At 50.0% G+C, this 15,591-nt stretch overlaps 1 protein-coding gene across 4 annotated transcripts in view; it reads right to left on the reverse strand.

Moving 5' to 3' along the window:
* Positions 1-740: 740 nt before the first annotated feature.
* Positions 741-15,591, reverse strand: part of psap (prosaposin) — an 89,959-nt gene continuing 75,108 nt past the window's right edge. For 3 of the 4 annotated variants that reach the window (XM_072491885.1, XM_072491882.1, XM_072491881.1), the window contains 2 exons: positions 14,161-14,268; positions 741-934 (listed from right to left, as the gene is read on the reverse strand). In XM_072491885.1, coding sequence (XP_072347986.1) covers positions 899-934; positions 14,161-14,268 — 144 coding nt within the window. In that variant the 3' untranslated portion in view covers positions 741-898. The remainder of the gene's footprint in view (positions 935-14,160; positions 14,269-15,591) is intronic. The other variant, XM_072491883.1, reaches the window with a different exon arrangement.

The raw sequence follows: 15,591 nt of genomic DNA on the forward strand, positions 1-15,591 counted from the left end.
ATGGCCTCCTTCTGCACTGTAAATTCAATGATAATCTATGATTAATCTAGGACAAAGGTTCGGCACAACATCGTCGGCCGAAGGGCCTGTTCTGTGCTGTATTTTCTATGTTCTATGTACTCTATTTCTATTGCTAGAAATGTCCCTGGGGTTGGGGTTGCAGGACTGGGTCGAGGCAGGATGGTCTTTAGAAGGGCTGGTGCTGGCTCGATGGGCCGAGTGTACTGTAGGGATCCGATGATAATAATACGCACACATGTAGGATTTGGGGCGGATTTTATTGCCAAAAGCAATTTACACACATTTCACCAGATTAAAAGACAAGTTTAACAAACCGAGACAATGATTGGCAAACAATTTATATTTGAAAACACTAATATTTCAGGATCTTTGAACATGCAGGCCCATTCCATTCAGACCAATCACACTCACAGTAAGTTGAAGCAGAGCTCTGTTAATCTTCAAGTAGCAAAACTGCTCAAATCAAACTTGCAAAAAAAAGTATACATTAATTCTCAAACTTGGAAAACAATTATTGCACTGCTGCAGTTTCCTTCCAATGTACAAAGCTCATGGTCAGGACTCACCTTGATACTCAATCACCTCCACTGCAGCATAGTCAGCAGTCCCACAGAGTGTAGCTCGAACCACAATTCACCACAAGTGGGACTTAAAGTTAGATAGCGTTTACAAATCTATTGAATCACCACAGGGCAGTTAGATGCTAATTAGTGTGTTGTTTCAGGTACAAGACTTGAAAGGATTGTTACAACAGATATTTCCCGGTCTAATGTAGCAGGCTTTTCCACAAGCTAACAAAACAGAAAAATATTTGACAGAAAGAAAAAGGATTTGCGTTTGAAAACTATTATTGCCTTCATCCAGAGGTCGATGTCTTTCAGTTCCAGATGTGGCGTTTGCAATGTTCAACTGCCTGTTGGGAAAGGAGATGTTATTAGAAATCGCACGATCAGCGATGCCCTATTATGTATTTTCTTTTTATTTTCTCTTATTTTCATGCACAAAATGATCCGTTTTGAGCTGCTCGCAGAAAAATACTTTTCACTGTGCCTCGGTACGTGTGACAATAAACAAACTGATCCAGCGGCAGCACTGACTCAGACGTACTGTCGTCTCGGTATCTGAAGGTACTGAAATTGGAGTAGGGGTCGACCTGTATGCTGCCTAAGCGGTCTTTCCTTAGAGACTACAGCAGCTGAATCTGTTCACATGAGAACCAAGCGGCATTGTATGGAGGTATTTGTGGTTGCGACAGGTATCAACACACTGATATTGGACATGCTTGTCACAGTAGAAATAGCAGGATTTATCTGACGAACATGTAGCTGAAGAGATGGTGTGATGGGGAGGTGAGCTGGCAGAATAGCCTGCTACAAACTACACCTGGGGAGGAGCGGGACTGATGTCCGAGGGGGAGTATTTGCTAGAGTGGCTGGGGAGGGTTTAAACTAAAATGGTAGGGGTATGGGAACCTTTGCAAGGAGTTAGATGAGGGGGAAACAAGGACAGAAACAAAAGGCAGAAAGGGGAATAAGAAAAGTGATGGTCAGAAAAATCAGGGGCAAGATTCAAACAGTCCACAGTGAAAAATATTGGGAGGGAAACAAGGAATGTTAAAAAGGCAAACCTAAAGGCTTTGTGCATTTGCAATAAAGCTAATCGTGCAAATAGACGTAAACGGGTATGATACAGTCGGAATTACGGAGACATGGCTGCAGGGAGACGAGGGATGGGGACTGAATGTCCCAGGGTTTTCAGTATTTAGGAAGGACAGACGAAAAGGAAAAAGCGATGGATTTGCACTGCTGGTTAAAGAGGAAATGAATACTGAAGTGAGAATGGGTATCAGTTCTGACAATGTAGAACCTGCCTGGGTAGAGCTGAGAGACACCAAGGGGCAAAAAACATTAGTGGGTGTCATAGACCCCCAAACTGCAGTGATGTTAGTAATGCCATTAAACAGGAAATTACAGATGCAGGCGATAAAGGAACATCTGTAATTATGGGTGATTTTAATCTGCATATAGATTGAACAAATCAAATTAGCCACAATACTGTAGAGGATAAATTCCTGGAGTGTATACAGGATGGTTTTCTGGACCGACATGTGGAGGAACGAACTAGAGAGCAGGCCACCTTAGACTGGGTACTGTGTAATGAGAACAGAATCATTGCCAATCTGGTTGTGCGAGACCCCTTGGGGACGAGCGACCATAACATGATAGAATTTTAAAATCAAGGTGACAAGTTTGCACATTCTCTCCGTGTCTGCGTGGGTTTCACCCCCACAACCCAAAGATGTGCAGGGTAGGTGGATTGGCCCTTAATTGGAAAAAAAAAAAATTGTGTACTCTAAATTTATATTAAAAATAGATGGCGAGTGAAGTAGTTGATTCTGAGACCAAGGTCCTGAATCTTAATAAAGGGAACTACGATGATATGAGGCATGAGTTGGCTTTGATCGATTGGGGAACGTTACGTAAAGGAATGCCAGTGGATAGACAATGGCAAACATTCAAGGAGCGTATGGAGGAACTGCAATAATTGTTTATTCCTGTCTGGCACAGACGTAAAACGGGAAAGCTAGCCAACCCATGGCTTACAAGGGAAATTAAAGACAATATTCGATCCAAGGAAGAAGCATACAAATTGGCCAAGAAAACAACAGGTCTGAGGATTAGGAGCAGTTTAGAATTCAGAGAAGGACTAAAGGATTGATGAAGGGGAAAATAGGGCAGCACGGTGGCGCAGTGGTTAGCACTGCTGCCTCGCGGCACCGTGGTCCCAGGTTCGATGCCGGCTCTGGGTCATTGTTTGTGTGGAGTTTGCACATTTTCCCCGTGTTTGCGTGGGTCTCACCCCCACAGCCCAGAGATGTGCAGGGTAGGTGGATTGGCCACGCTAAGTTGCCCCTTAATTGGAAAAAATGAATTGGGCAGTCTAAATTTTAAAAGGGGAAAATAGAGTACGAGAGTAAGCTTACAGGGAACATAAAAACTGACTGTAAAAGTTTCTATAGGTACCTGAAGAGAAAACGACTGGTGAACACCAGTAGGTCCCTTACAGTCAGAAACAGGGGCGTGTATAACAGGGGGACAAAGAAATGGCTGAATAACTAAATACATACTTTGGTTCTGTCTTCACAAATGAGGACACAAATCGGATACCAGAAATGTTGGGGAACGCAAGGTTCAGTGAGAGGGAGGAACTGAGGGAGATCAACATTAGTAGATAAATGGTGCTGGGAAAACTGATGTGATTGAAGGCGGATAAATCCCCAGGGCCTGAGCATCTCCATCCCGGAGTGCTTCAGGAGGCGCCTCTGGAAATACTGGATGCATTGGTGGTCATCTTCTGGGATTCTATAGACTCGCAACAGTTCCTGCAGATTGGAGGGTGGCTAATGTAACTCTACTACTTCAAAAGTGAGAGAAAACAGGGAATTCTGGATCAGTCAGCCTGGTGTCGGTAGTGGGAAAATTCTAGACTCCATTATCAAAGATTTTATACAGAGCACTTAGAAAACAGTGACAGGGTCAGACAGAGTCAGCAGGGATTTATGAAGGGGAAATCGTGCTTGACAAATCTACTGGAATTCTTCGAGGATGTAACTAGTAAAGTTGATGAGGGGGAGCTTAAGTCCCACATAAGAGATTATTGTGTAAAATTAAAGCTCATGGGATTGGGGGAAGTGTATTGAGATGGATAAAAAACTGGTTGGCAGAGAGGAAACAAAGTGTAGGAATCAACTTTTTTTTTTCAAATTGGCAGGCAGTAACGAGTGGGGTACCGCAGGGATCGGTGCTGGGGCCCCAGCTATTCACAATATATATTAATGATTTAGATGATATAGAAATTTATTAATGATTTCGCGAGCGTGGGCGGGCGCGAGTGCTACATGGGCATCTGCAGGTGCTAACGGGCACGAGAGCCTGGGCAGGTGTGAAAGTGGCACAAGGGTATTGGCAGGTGTGCGAATGTGAGAGCCTTACTTACTCAGTCTCTCCCCCACCCACCAATGTAGAGGCCGCCACCCACAGTCAGTGAGGGTGTGAGAGAGAGCACCGAGCTTTTCTTTCTGAAATTTGCTCATCAGCCCTTGAGTAACAAAGGAAGGAAATGTGGTGCCCACGTGAAAATGTTGACCAAGCCTGAATGAGTTGCACTTACACAATAACTTGTTCACCAACGCACCAAACATGGACAAAAGGGGAGAGCGACTGTCCTTGACACCAAGGCAGCATCGGACTGAGTGCCACATCAAGGAGCCTGAGCAAAACACAAGTCAATGGGAATCGGTGGAAATGTAGCCATACCCAGCGCAATGGGAGATGGTCATCGTGGTTGGAGGCCAGTCCCAGGCAGGAGCTCCTCAGGGTCCTGTCTGAGGCCCAACCATCTTTCAATTGCTTCACCAATGACCTTCCATCCATCAGAGTCACGAGTGGGGATGGTCACTGATAGCTGCATAATGTTCAGTACCATTCACACCTCCTCAGATACTGAACCAATGTGTATCTGGCTGTATCGACATCATCCAGGCTTGGGCTGTTAAGTGTAGATGTATTTCTGTTGATTCACTGAAACAGGCGCAATGTGTGTAGATATTCTTTCTGTCTGTGTATTAATATATGTAGCTTCCAGTACTGTAAATGCGCCACACTGCAAGCCTGACTGATAATCTGATTTTGGTTGTCAGCGTAATTTTTAGCAGATGTTGTCCAATTGTGGAATCACATTTAACGCTGTTTTGAGTTTTGCAAGCACGGCTTGATTGGGTACTGTCTGGACCTTGCCCATTATAAACAGCAGCTGGGTCATGCAGTTTGATACAATCTGCCAGTGTTTGGAACGTGTATGCCACATTCCTGGCATCACACAGGCACTGAAATTGATATAAGCTCATTTGCGTGATTGGCAGAATGTACTTTTGGCTTGACAGCAACATCCTGCTCGGGGTGAATACCACTTGTGTTGGTACTGGGATTTGGGTTTATTGTCACGTGTACCGAGGCACAGTGAAAAGTATATAGTCCAGATAGATCATTCCATACATGAAAAAACATAGTACATATATAAATGCACAATGTAAATACATAGCCACAGACATCGGGTGAAGCATACGGAGTGTAGTACTACTCAGTAGAGAAGATGCGTGGAGAGATCAGTTCAGTCCATAAGAGGGTTATTCAGGAGTGTGGTAACAGCGGGGGAGAAGCTGTTTTTGAACCGGCTTTGAATCAGTGTGAAACAGCTAGCATCACTTGTTGCTCAAGTCATTCAGATACTTTGCCTTCCAGGGTAATGGGAACTTTCAGGACCAAAAACATTTAGGCCCAATTAAGGGACTATTTAGCGTAGCCGATCCACCTACCCTGCAATCTTTGGGCTGTGGGGGTGAGACCCACACAGACACAGGGAGAATGTGCATACTCCACAAGGACAGTGACTCAGGACCAGGATTGAACCCGGGTCCTCAGCGCCGTGAGGCAGCAGTGCTAACCACTGAGCCACCTTGCCACTTGGGGCGAACCTTTAAAACTGAGATGCGGAAGAATTTCTTCAGCCAGAGGGCGGTGAATCTGTGGAACTCTTTGCCGCAGAAGGCTGTGGAGGCCAAATCACTGAGTGTCTTTAAGGTAGAGATAAGACAGGTTCTTGATCAATAAGGGGATCAGGAGGGCAGCACGGTGGTGCAGTGGTTAGCACAGTTGCCTCACGGCGCCGAGGTCCCAGGTACGATCCCGGCTCTGGGTCACTGTCCGTGTGGAGTTTGCACATTCTCCGTGTTTGTGTGGGTTTCGCCCCCACAACCCAAAGATGTGCAGGGTAGGTGGATTGGCCACGCTAAATTGCCCCTTAATTGGAAAAAATGAATTGGGTACTCTAAAATTTATAAAAAATATAAGGGGATCAGAGGTTATGGGGAGAAGGCAGGAGAATGGGGATGAGAAACATATCAGCCATGATTGAATGGTGGAGCAGACACGATGGGCCGAATGGCCCAATTCTGCTCCTAAATCGTATGGTCCTATGGTGGAAGTGTTACACTTGGAAATAGACAAGAAGTCAAATTTTGAGGATATCTTGGAGGGCTGTTGGTCTGGGGGATATTCGAGGGATTGGTGGGGCATTCCATGCTGAGGAATTTGAAACGTGGATGAGAATTTTAAAATCACTAAGTTGTTTCATCAGTGAGTCCGGGGTAATGGGGGGAAACAGGGTGCAAGTTAAGACACAGGAGCAGATGGTATGGGAGGCGTTGAAGGCGGTGATCAGGGGAGAGCTAATTTCCATTAGGGCTCATAGGGAGAAGACAGAGGGTATGGAAAGGGGGAGGTTAGTGGGGGAGATTTCGAGAGTGGACAGGAGATACGCAGAGGCCCCGGAGGAGGGATTACTTGGGGAAAGATGACGGCTCCAGACGGAGTTTGACCTGTTGACCACTGGGAAGGCGAAGGCACAGTGGAGGAAAGCGCAGGGGGCGACCTACGAGTATGGGGAAAAGGTTAGTCGGTGCTGGCACACCAGCTCCGTAAGAGGATGGCAGCGAGGGAAATCAAAGATGGAAGGGGAGCCACGGTTCGGAGTGCGATGAAAATAAACGAGGTATTCAAGGCCTTCTATGAAGAGCTGTACAGATCCCAGCCCCCAGCGGGGGAAGAGGAGATGAGATGATTCCTAGACCAACTGAGATTCCCGAGGGTGGAGGAGCAAGAGGTGGCTGGTTTGGGGGCACCAATTGGGTTGGAGGAGCTGAGCAAGGGTTTGGGGAGTATGCAGGCGGGGAAGGCCCCGGGGCCGGACAGGTCCCGGTGGATTGCTACAGAAAGTACGTAGACCTGTTGGCCCCGCTACTAGTGAGGACCTTTAATGAGGCAAGAGAGATGGGGGCCCTGCCCCCGACAATGTCGGAAGCGACAATTTCTTTGATCCTAAAGCGGGACAAGGACCCACTGCAATGTGGATCGTACAGGCCGATCTCGCTCCTCAACGTGGATGCAAAGTTGTTGGCAAAAGTGCTGGCCACGAGGATTGAGGACTGTGTCCCGGGGGTGATCCACGAGGACCAGACGGGATTCATAAAGGGCAGGCAATTAAACACTAATGTGCGGCGGCTCATAAACGTGATAATGATGCCATCGGAGGAGGGAGAGGCGGAGATAGTGGCAGCTATGGACGCGGAGAAGGCCTTTGACCGAGTAGAGCGGGAGTACCTCTGGGAGGTGCTGCGTAGGTTCGGGGGAGGGTTTATCAGTTGGGTTAAGCTCCTTTACAGAGCCCCGGTGGCGAGTGTAGTGACGAACCGGCAGAGGTCGGAGTACTTTCGGCTGTACCGAGGAACGAGGCAGGGGTGCCCCCCGTCCCCCCGTCCCCCCTGTTGTTTGCATTGGCGATCGAACCCTTGGCCATGTCATTGAGGGAGTCTAATAAATGGAAGGGGGTGGTCCGAGGGGGAGAAGAGCATCGTGTGTCGCTATATGCGGATGACCTGTTGTTGTACGTGGCGGATCCAATGGAGGGGATGGTGGAGGTCATGCAGACTCTAAGGGAGTTTGGAGAGTTTTCGGGCTATAAGCTCAATGTAGGGAAGAGTGAGCTCTTTGTATTACAGGCAGGGGACCAAGAAAGAGGCATAGGGGGCCTACCGCGGAGGAGGGCGGCGGGGAGTTTTCGGTATTTGGGGATCCAGATAGCCAGGAGTTGGGGGGCCCTACATAAACTGAATCTGACGAGGTTGGTGGAGCAAATGGAGGAGGACTTCAAAAGATGGGACATGTTACCGCTCTCGCTGACGGGTAGAGCGCAGTCGGTCAAAATGGTGGTCCTCCCGAGGTTTCGGTTTGTGTTTCAGTGCCTTCCCATTGTGATCACCAAGGCCTTTTTCAAGAGAGTAGGTAGGAGTATAATGGGGTTTGTGTGGGCGAATAGGACCCCGAGGGTAAGGAGAGGGTTCCTGGAACGAAGTAGGGACCAAGGAGGGTTGGCGCTGCCAAACCTAGGGAGCTATTACTGGCCAGCAAATGTGATGATGATCCGCAAGTGGGTGATGGAGGGAGAGGGGGCGGCATGGAAGAGGATGGAGATGGCGTCCTGTAAAGGAACGAGCCTGGGGGCGTTGGTGACGGCACCGCTGCCGCTCTCGCCGACAAGGTACACCACGAGCCCGGTGGTGGCGGCAATGCTAAGGATCTGGGGCCAGTGGAGACGGCACAGGGGTACAATGGGAGCCTCGGTGTGGTCCCCGATCAGGGGCAACCACCGGTTTGTCCCGGGGAAGATGGACGGGGGGTTCCAGAGCTGGCATCGGGCGGGGATTAGAAGAATGGGGGACCTGTTCATTGACGGGACGTTTGCGAGCCTAGGGGCACTGGAGGAGAAGTTTGAGATACCCCCGGGGAATGCTTTTAGATAGATGCAGGTGAGGGCGTTTGTGAGGCGACAGGTGAGGGAATTCCCGTTGCTCCCGGTACAAGAAATTCAAGATAGGGTGATCTTGGGTATGTGGGTCGGGGAGGGCAAGATGTCGGCAATACACCAGGAGTTGAAAGAGGGGGAAGCGCTGGTAGAAGAGTTGAAGGGTAAATGGGAGGAGGAGCTGGGGGAGGAGATCGAGGAAAGTCTGTGGGTTGATGCCCTAGGTAGGGTTAATTCCTCCTCCTCGTGTGCCAGGCTCAGCCTAATACAATTTAAGGTGGTTCACAGAGCTCACTTGACGGGGGCGAGGTTGAGTAGGTTCTTTGGGGTAGAGGGCAGATGTGGAAGGTGCTCAGGGAGCCCGGCGAACCATGTCCATGTGTTTTGGTCATGCCCGGCACTGGAGGGGTTCTGGAGAGGAGTGGCGGGAGCAATATCTCAGGTGGTGAAAGTCCGGGTCAAGCCAAGCTGGGGGCTAGCAATATTTGGAGTAGTGGACGAGCCGGGAGTGCAGGAGGCGAAAGAGGCCGGCATTCTGGCCTTTGCGTCCCTAGTAGCCCGGCGAAGGATCTTGCTAATGTGGAAGGAGGCGAAGCCCCCCCAGCCTGGAGGCCTGGATAAACAACATGGCTGGGTTCATAAAGCTGGAGAGGATTAAGTTCGCCTTGAGAGGGTCTGCACAGGGGTTGTACAGGCGGTGGCAACCGTTCCTAGACTATCTCGCGGAGCGTTAGAGGAAGGTCGGTCAGCAGCAGCAGCAACCTTGGGGGGTGGGGGGGGGGGATTGCTTGGGGGGGGGGGTGGATGAGCAAGAGATAACATGAAGGATTGGGGAAACTGGCACGTGCAGGCGAGAGCCAGTGTATAAAGCTATGTAAATATACCATTTTGCCATGTATATATCTTGCTCAGTGCGATTTGTTATTTTGTTACCAGGGGGAGGGGGGGGGGTTATTGTTTGTAAGGGAGAAAAATTGTGTTGTTAAAAAACTTTAATAAATATATATATTTTTAAAAAGACACAGGAGCAGAGTTTTGAATGTCCAACGTAGTTTCCCTTGGCTGGAGGCTGTGACCTGTGGTTTCAGCAGCAAAATGAAATGAAATGAAAATCGTTTATTGTCACATGTCGGCTTCAATGAAGTTACTGTGAAAAGTCCCTAGTCGCCACATTCCGGCGCCTGTTCGGGGAGGCTGGTACGGGAATTGAACCGTGCTGCTGGCCTGCCTTGGTCTGCTTTCAAAGCCAGCGATTTAGCCCTGTGCTAAACCAGCCCCTTGGGGGCTGAAGAACATACTCGCTCACATGCAAGTCCATACAAGGGAGTGTGCAACATCACTTAACTCAATAGACGTCCAGGATTAGAATGGGAAACTTCGGAGTCGCTCGCCAATCTCTCACTCGGCACGTTCGATATCAATGTTTCAAAATCAAGTCTAACAGTGCAGCAATATTCCGACTTCCGGTGGTGGGCATGGAGTGAACGGTCGCTAATTTAGCAGCTCTCGCCTCCAGTGGTCTTTTAACGGCTTTTAAGATGGATTTTCGCAGGAATTTCTCAACATAAATTGATAAAAGTGAGAGGAGAAGGAGGCGACCCCCAATTTACGGAACTGCGCCGAAAAAATAGTCGGAAAAGAAGAAATCAAAAGATGGATGGAAACAAAACTGAGAAAGCAGCGGGTTCAGTGACAACGAGGCAAAGTTCGGCCGCGTGTGCCCAATGGACGATGGACCAGTTGGTCGAATACTTTCATGGGAAGTTCGCCCGGCATTGTAAGGACTGTGCTGAGGACCTGATCCAGGCGGTAGCCTCGATTAAGGGGTGGTCGACCGGGTGGGGGAGAAAGTGAAGACTCAGGGACAGGAGATTCAAAGGCTGCAGGAGCAGGCGGCAGAATGAGAGGAGGAGTCCACAGCGATGGCAATGGAAATTGGCATTCTGCAGGAGCGGCTGTTGGAGAAGGTGGAAGACCTGGAGAATCGCAGGCAGAATATCCGGATCGTCGGTCTGCCAGAGGGAAAGGAGGGATCAGATGCCGGTGCGTCATGTGGGGAAGATGCTGGAGAAGGTGATGGGGAAGGTTCGTTCCCCAGGCCGTTAGAGTTTTGTGCGGTTCTTTCTCTGTCTGGAAAAGTCTCAACCTTTCAATTCTGTAATTTAAGTTGCGACTTTCGGGAGGAGAAGGGTTTTTTCTGATTGATTTGATTTGTTGTTGTACATGCCGAATTGCAGTGAAAAGGGTTTGGAGTTCCGATGTTTTTTTACTTCTGTTGGAAAAAAGATGGTTGAGTTTCTGCATGGCATAACCTTCTCCTAACCGGTTTGATATCTTTTCTATTGTTTTGGCTCTGTTTGAAGGTGATGGGATAGATAGGATTCTGTTAAGGGAGGGGGGGTGGGCCATGGGGGATTGTTTGTTTGCTTTCTGTGTTTGATGTTATTGTGTTGAGAACTTATGTTAAGAGGGGACGATGACTGCTGGCGAGTAAGGGACTTTCGGAGGATTGGAGATCGAGAGCAGAGGGCGGGAGCTAACGAGGGACGGACCAAGGGAGGTGTGGGGCATGGGCTCAGGGCTGGTCTAGGAAAGGTCATGGCTGATTGACAGGGGTGGGGGTGAGAGCCCCCCACCCCGACCAGACTGGTTACGTGGAACATTCGAGGACTGAATGGGCTGGTCAAAAGGGCCTGTGTATTCGCACACCTGAGACTGTTAAAAGTGGATGTGGCCATGCTACAGAAGACACACGAAGCTGGGAGACCAATTCAGATTGAAGAAGGGATGGGTCGGACAGGTATTCAATTCGGGACTGGGCTTTAAAACAAGGGGGGTGGCCATCCTGATTAACAAGAGGGTGGCATTTGAGGTGGGGAGGATTGGGGCAAACCGGGGGGGGGGGGGGGTAAGATTTATTATGGTCAGTGGGAAGCTGGAGGAAATGGCAGTGGAAGGAATTGTGGGGGTTCATGAGCGCATGGGAGGGGTGGATCCGCAGAGATTTGGGAGGCCAAGGAGCAGGGAATATTCATTTTACTCCCATATCCACAAGGAATACCGCAGGATAGATTTCTTTGCACTGGATAAAACACTGTTAGTGGGGGTGGAGGTCACGGAGTACTCAGCAATTGTGGTGTCAGACCATGTGCCACATTGGGTAGATTTACGGGCAAGCACAGGAAAGTCTCAGTGCCCACAGTGGAGATTAGATGCCGGGCTGCTAGTGGATGATAAGATCTGTGAGCGAGTGAGGGAGGCCATCCGGGGGTACATAAAAAACAACGATATGGGAGAGGCCGCGGTGGGAGTGGTTTGGGAGACATTGAAGGTGGTTATCAGAGGGGAATTTATTTTGATTCGAGCCCATAGGGAGAAACCCGAGTGGGCGGAGCTGGACAGATTGGTAGGAGAAATCTTCCAGGTGGACAGGAGGTATGCAGAGTCTCCGAATGAGGAGCTCCTGAGGGAGCGTCAGAGACTCCAAATGGAATTTGGGCTCCTTTCCACAGGGAAGGTGGCGGGACAGCTGAGGAGGGCAAAAGGGGCACTGTATGAATATGGGGAGAAAGCTAGCAAGATGATAGCACATCAGCTGAGGAAGGAGGCAGTGAGAGAATTAGGGAAAATAAAGGATATGAGAGGGAAGGTAGTGATAGACCCGGGGGCGGTTAATGACGTGTTCGTGAATTTTATAGCCAGCTATACGAGTCGGAACCCCCGGATGGGGAGGTGGGCATGAATCAATTCCTGGGGAGGTTAGAGTTCCCGAAGGTAAATGAGGAGCTGGTGGAGGCCCTGGGGGGCCCGATTGGGCTTGGGGAGGTGATAGATGGACTGGGGGGGCGATGCAATCGGGTCAAGCCCCGGGACCTGACGGATTCCCAGGGGAATTTTATAAAATGTCCTCTGGGTTACTGGGGCCGCTCCTGGTGAAGGCTTTTAACGAGTCCAAGGAGCTGTGAGTACTCTCCCCAACGCTATCACAGGCATCAATCGCCCTTAGATCATCAAATGACTGGCAGGGGATAGTAAGGGGGGAGGGGGTGTGGAGGGAGCAGAGTCTCTCTATATGCAGACGATTTGTTGCTCTATGTCATAGACCCCGGGGAGGGGGGGGGGAAAGAGGAGGAGGAGGAGGAGGAGGAGTCAGATGGCCGAAATCATGGAGATACGAGGAGAATTTGGCCGACTTTCAGGTTACAAGTTAAATATGGGAAAGAGCGAGATGTTTGAGATCCAGGCACGGGGGCAGGAAAGGAGACCGAGGGAGTTGCCGTTCAGAGTGGTTGAGAGGAGTTTTAGATATCTGGGGATTCAAGTGGCTAAGGATTGGGGGCAGCCTCAAAAGTTAAATCTGGACAAAGAAGTGGATAAAATGAAAAGGGACTTGCGCAGATGGGACATGCTCCCGCTGGCAGGGAGGGTCCAGGCGGTGAAGGTGACAGTCATTCCGAGACTGCTCTTTTTTCAATGTCTTCTGATTGATATCCCAAAGACTTTTTCAGGAAAATGAACGTGGCGATATCGGGCTTTGTGTGGGTTGGTAAAACTCCGAGAGTAAAGAAGGCACTCCTGGAACGGGGTCGCGGAGCTTTATTAACTATTACTGGGCTGCCAACATATCGATGCTCAGGACGTGAGTCGTGGGGAGGGGTCGGTGTGGGAGCGAGTGGAAGCAGCATCCTATAAGGGTACGAGTCTGGAGGCCTTACTGACGGCGCACCTGCCGTGCTCGCCGGCTCAGTACTCAACGAGCCCTGTGGTGGTGGCAGCCCTTAGGGTGTGGGGGCAATGTAAGGCAACACATGAGACTGGAGTCAGTGCGGTCACCGATTTGTAACAATCGACGGTTTGACCAGGGACTGGATGGGAGCTATAAGGTAGCAGGGATTGAGAGAATTGGGGACCTATTCATTCAGGAGGGTTTCCTGCCTTGGATACATTAGAGGAGATGTTTGAGTTGCCGGCGGGACCGGGTTTCGGTACCTCCAGGTACGTGATTTTGTCCGGAGGCAGGTGCCTGGCTTCCCTCGCCTCCCCCCGAGGGTGTTACAAGATAAGGTGATGTCAAACAGAGATTGGAGAGGGGAGGGTCTCGGAGATATACAAGGAGTTGATGGAGTGGGAAGGGGCCCCTATCAGGGAGGTGAAGAGGAAGTGGGAAGAGGAGCTGGATGGGGAGATACAATTCGAGCTGTGGGAAAAAGCCCTGAAGAGAGTCAATTCATCCTCATCGTGTGCCAGACTTACCTTGATCCAGTTCAAGATGGCCCACATGACGGTAGTCCGGATGAGCAGGTTCTTTGAGGAGGTGGAGGATAGGTGTGGGTGGTGTGGGGGTAGCCCGGAGAACCATGTACATATGTTTTGGGCATGTCTGAAATTGAGGGGATTCTGGCAGGGATTTGTGGACGGTATGACAGAGGTCCTCGAAGGAAGGGTAACTCCGAGTCCAGAACTGGCAATATTTGGGGTATCCGGGAGCCGATGTTCTGGCCTTCTCCTCCCTGGTGGCCCGGAGACGGATTTTGCTGGGATGGAGGACTCGGAGCTCCAGAAGTCAGGAGTGTGGTTCAGCGATATGACAGGGTTTCTCAGTCTGGAGAAAATTAAATTCGCTTTGAGAGGATCAATTCAAGGGTTTGCCCGGAGATGGCAGCCGTTCATCGACAAACCAGTACAGCAATGTTTCCAATGCTGGTCATGGCAGTTACTCACATTGCATTGATTTGCAGTCTCCAAGTTCTTACACCAGTATGATGGACCCCAAACACATTTATCAGCTCCCAAAAGATGTAGTTTTGCACCTAAGCAAAGTCCAAGGCTCTGTTGATGGAAACGTGAATTTATTAGGCAAGAGAAAAATAGAATTCTGTTGCAAGATCCAAGAAACTCCTAAAACTTTAATACATAACGATGCACTGTACTAAAAGGCCAGCCCCATAGAATCCCTACAGTGCTGAAGGAGGCCATTAGGCCCATCAAGTCTACACTGACCCTCCGAAAAAGCACTCTACCTAGGCTCACTCTCCCGCCCTATCCCTGTAACGCCATCTAACCTGCACGTCTTTGGACTGTGGGAGGAAAGGGCATTGCATTGGAAGTAAAGGCAAAGCGGGGCTGACTTCAAAGATCAGATTGTTCAGGCACAGACAATGTATATTCACATGAAAGAGATTGGAAAGGCAAACATGTGCGGAGCTCCCTGGATGACAAAAGTCATCCAAGTCTCGGGTCACTGTCTGTGCGGATTCTGCACGTTCTCCCAGTGTCTGCGTGGGTTTCCTCCGGGTTCTCCGGTTTCCTCCCACAGTCCAAAGGTGTGCAGGTTAGGTGCATCGGCAATGCTAAATTGCCCTTAGTGTAGGTTAAGTTAAGGGGTTATAGGAATAGGGCGGAAGTGGGCTTGAGTGGAATGCTTTTTCAGGGGTCGGTGCAGACTCGAGGGGTCGAATGGGCTCTTTGTGTATTGTCGGGATTCTATGATTTCTATGAAAAACAGGAAATGGAAGAGCGGAACCAATTGGAAACCAAAAAGGGAAGCAGTCGGGGGTGGGATTGACGAGGACAATGCTGTCGGGTGTGGAGTGGGATTGACGAGGACAATGATGTCGGGGGTGGGATTGACGAGGTCAACGCTGTCGGGTGTGGGATTGACGAGGACAACGCTGTCGGGTGTGGGATTGACGAGGACAATGCTGTCGGGTGTGGGATTGACGAGGACAATGCTGTCGGGTATGGAGTGGGATTGACGAGGACAATGCTGTCGGGGGTGGGATTGACGAGGACAATGCTGTCGGGGGTGGGATTGACGAGGACAATGCTGTCGGGGGTGGGATTGACGAGGACAACGCTGTCGGGTGTGGGATTGACGAGGACAATGCTGTCGGGGGTGGGATTGACGAGGACAATGTTGTCGGGGGTGGGATTGACGAGGACAACGCTGTCGGGGGTGGGATTGACGAGGACAATGCTGTCGGGGGTGGGATTGACGAGGACAATGCGGTCGGGGGTGGGATTGACGAGGACAATGCTGTCGGGTGTGGAGTGGGATTGACGAGGACAATGCTGTCGGGTGTGGGATTAACGAGGACAATGCTGTCGGCGGTGGGATTGACGAGGACAATGCGGTCGGGGGTGGGATTGACG

Source organism: Scyliorhinus torazame, chromosome 28, assembly GCF_047496885.1.
Source record: "Scyliorhinus torazame isolate Kashiwa2021f chromosome 28, sScyTor2.1, whole genome shotgun sequence".
NCBI classification, from domain to species: Eukaryota; Metazoa; Chordata; class Chondrichthyes; order Carcharhiniformes; family Scyliorhinidae; genus Scyliorhinus; species Scyliorhinus torazame.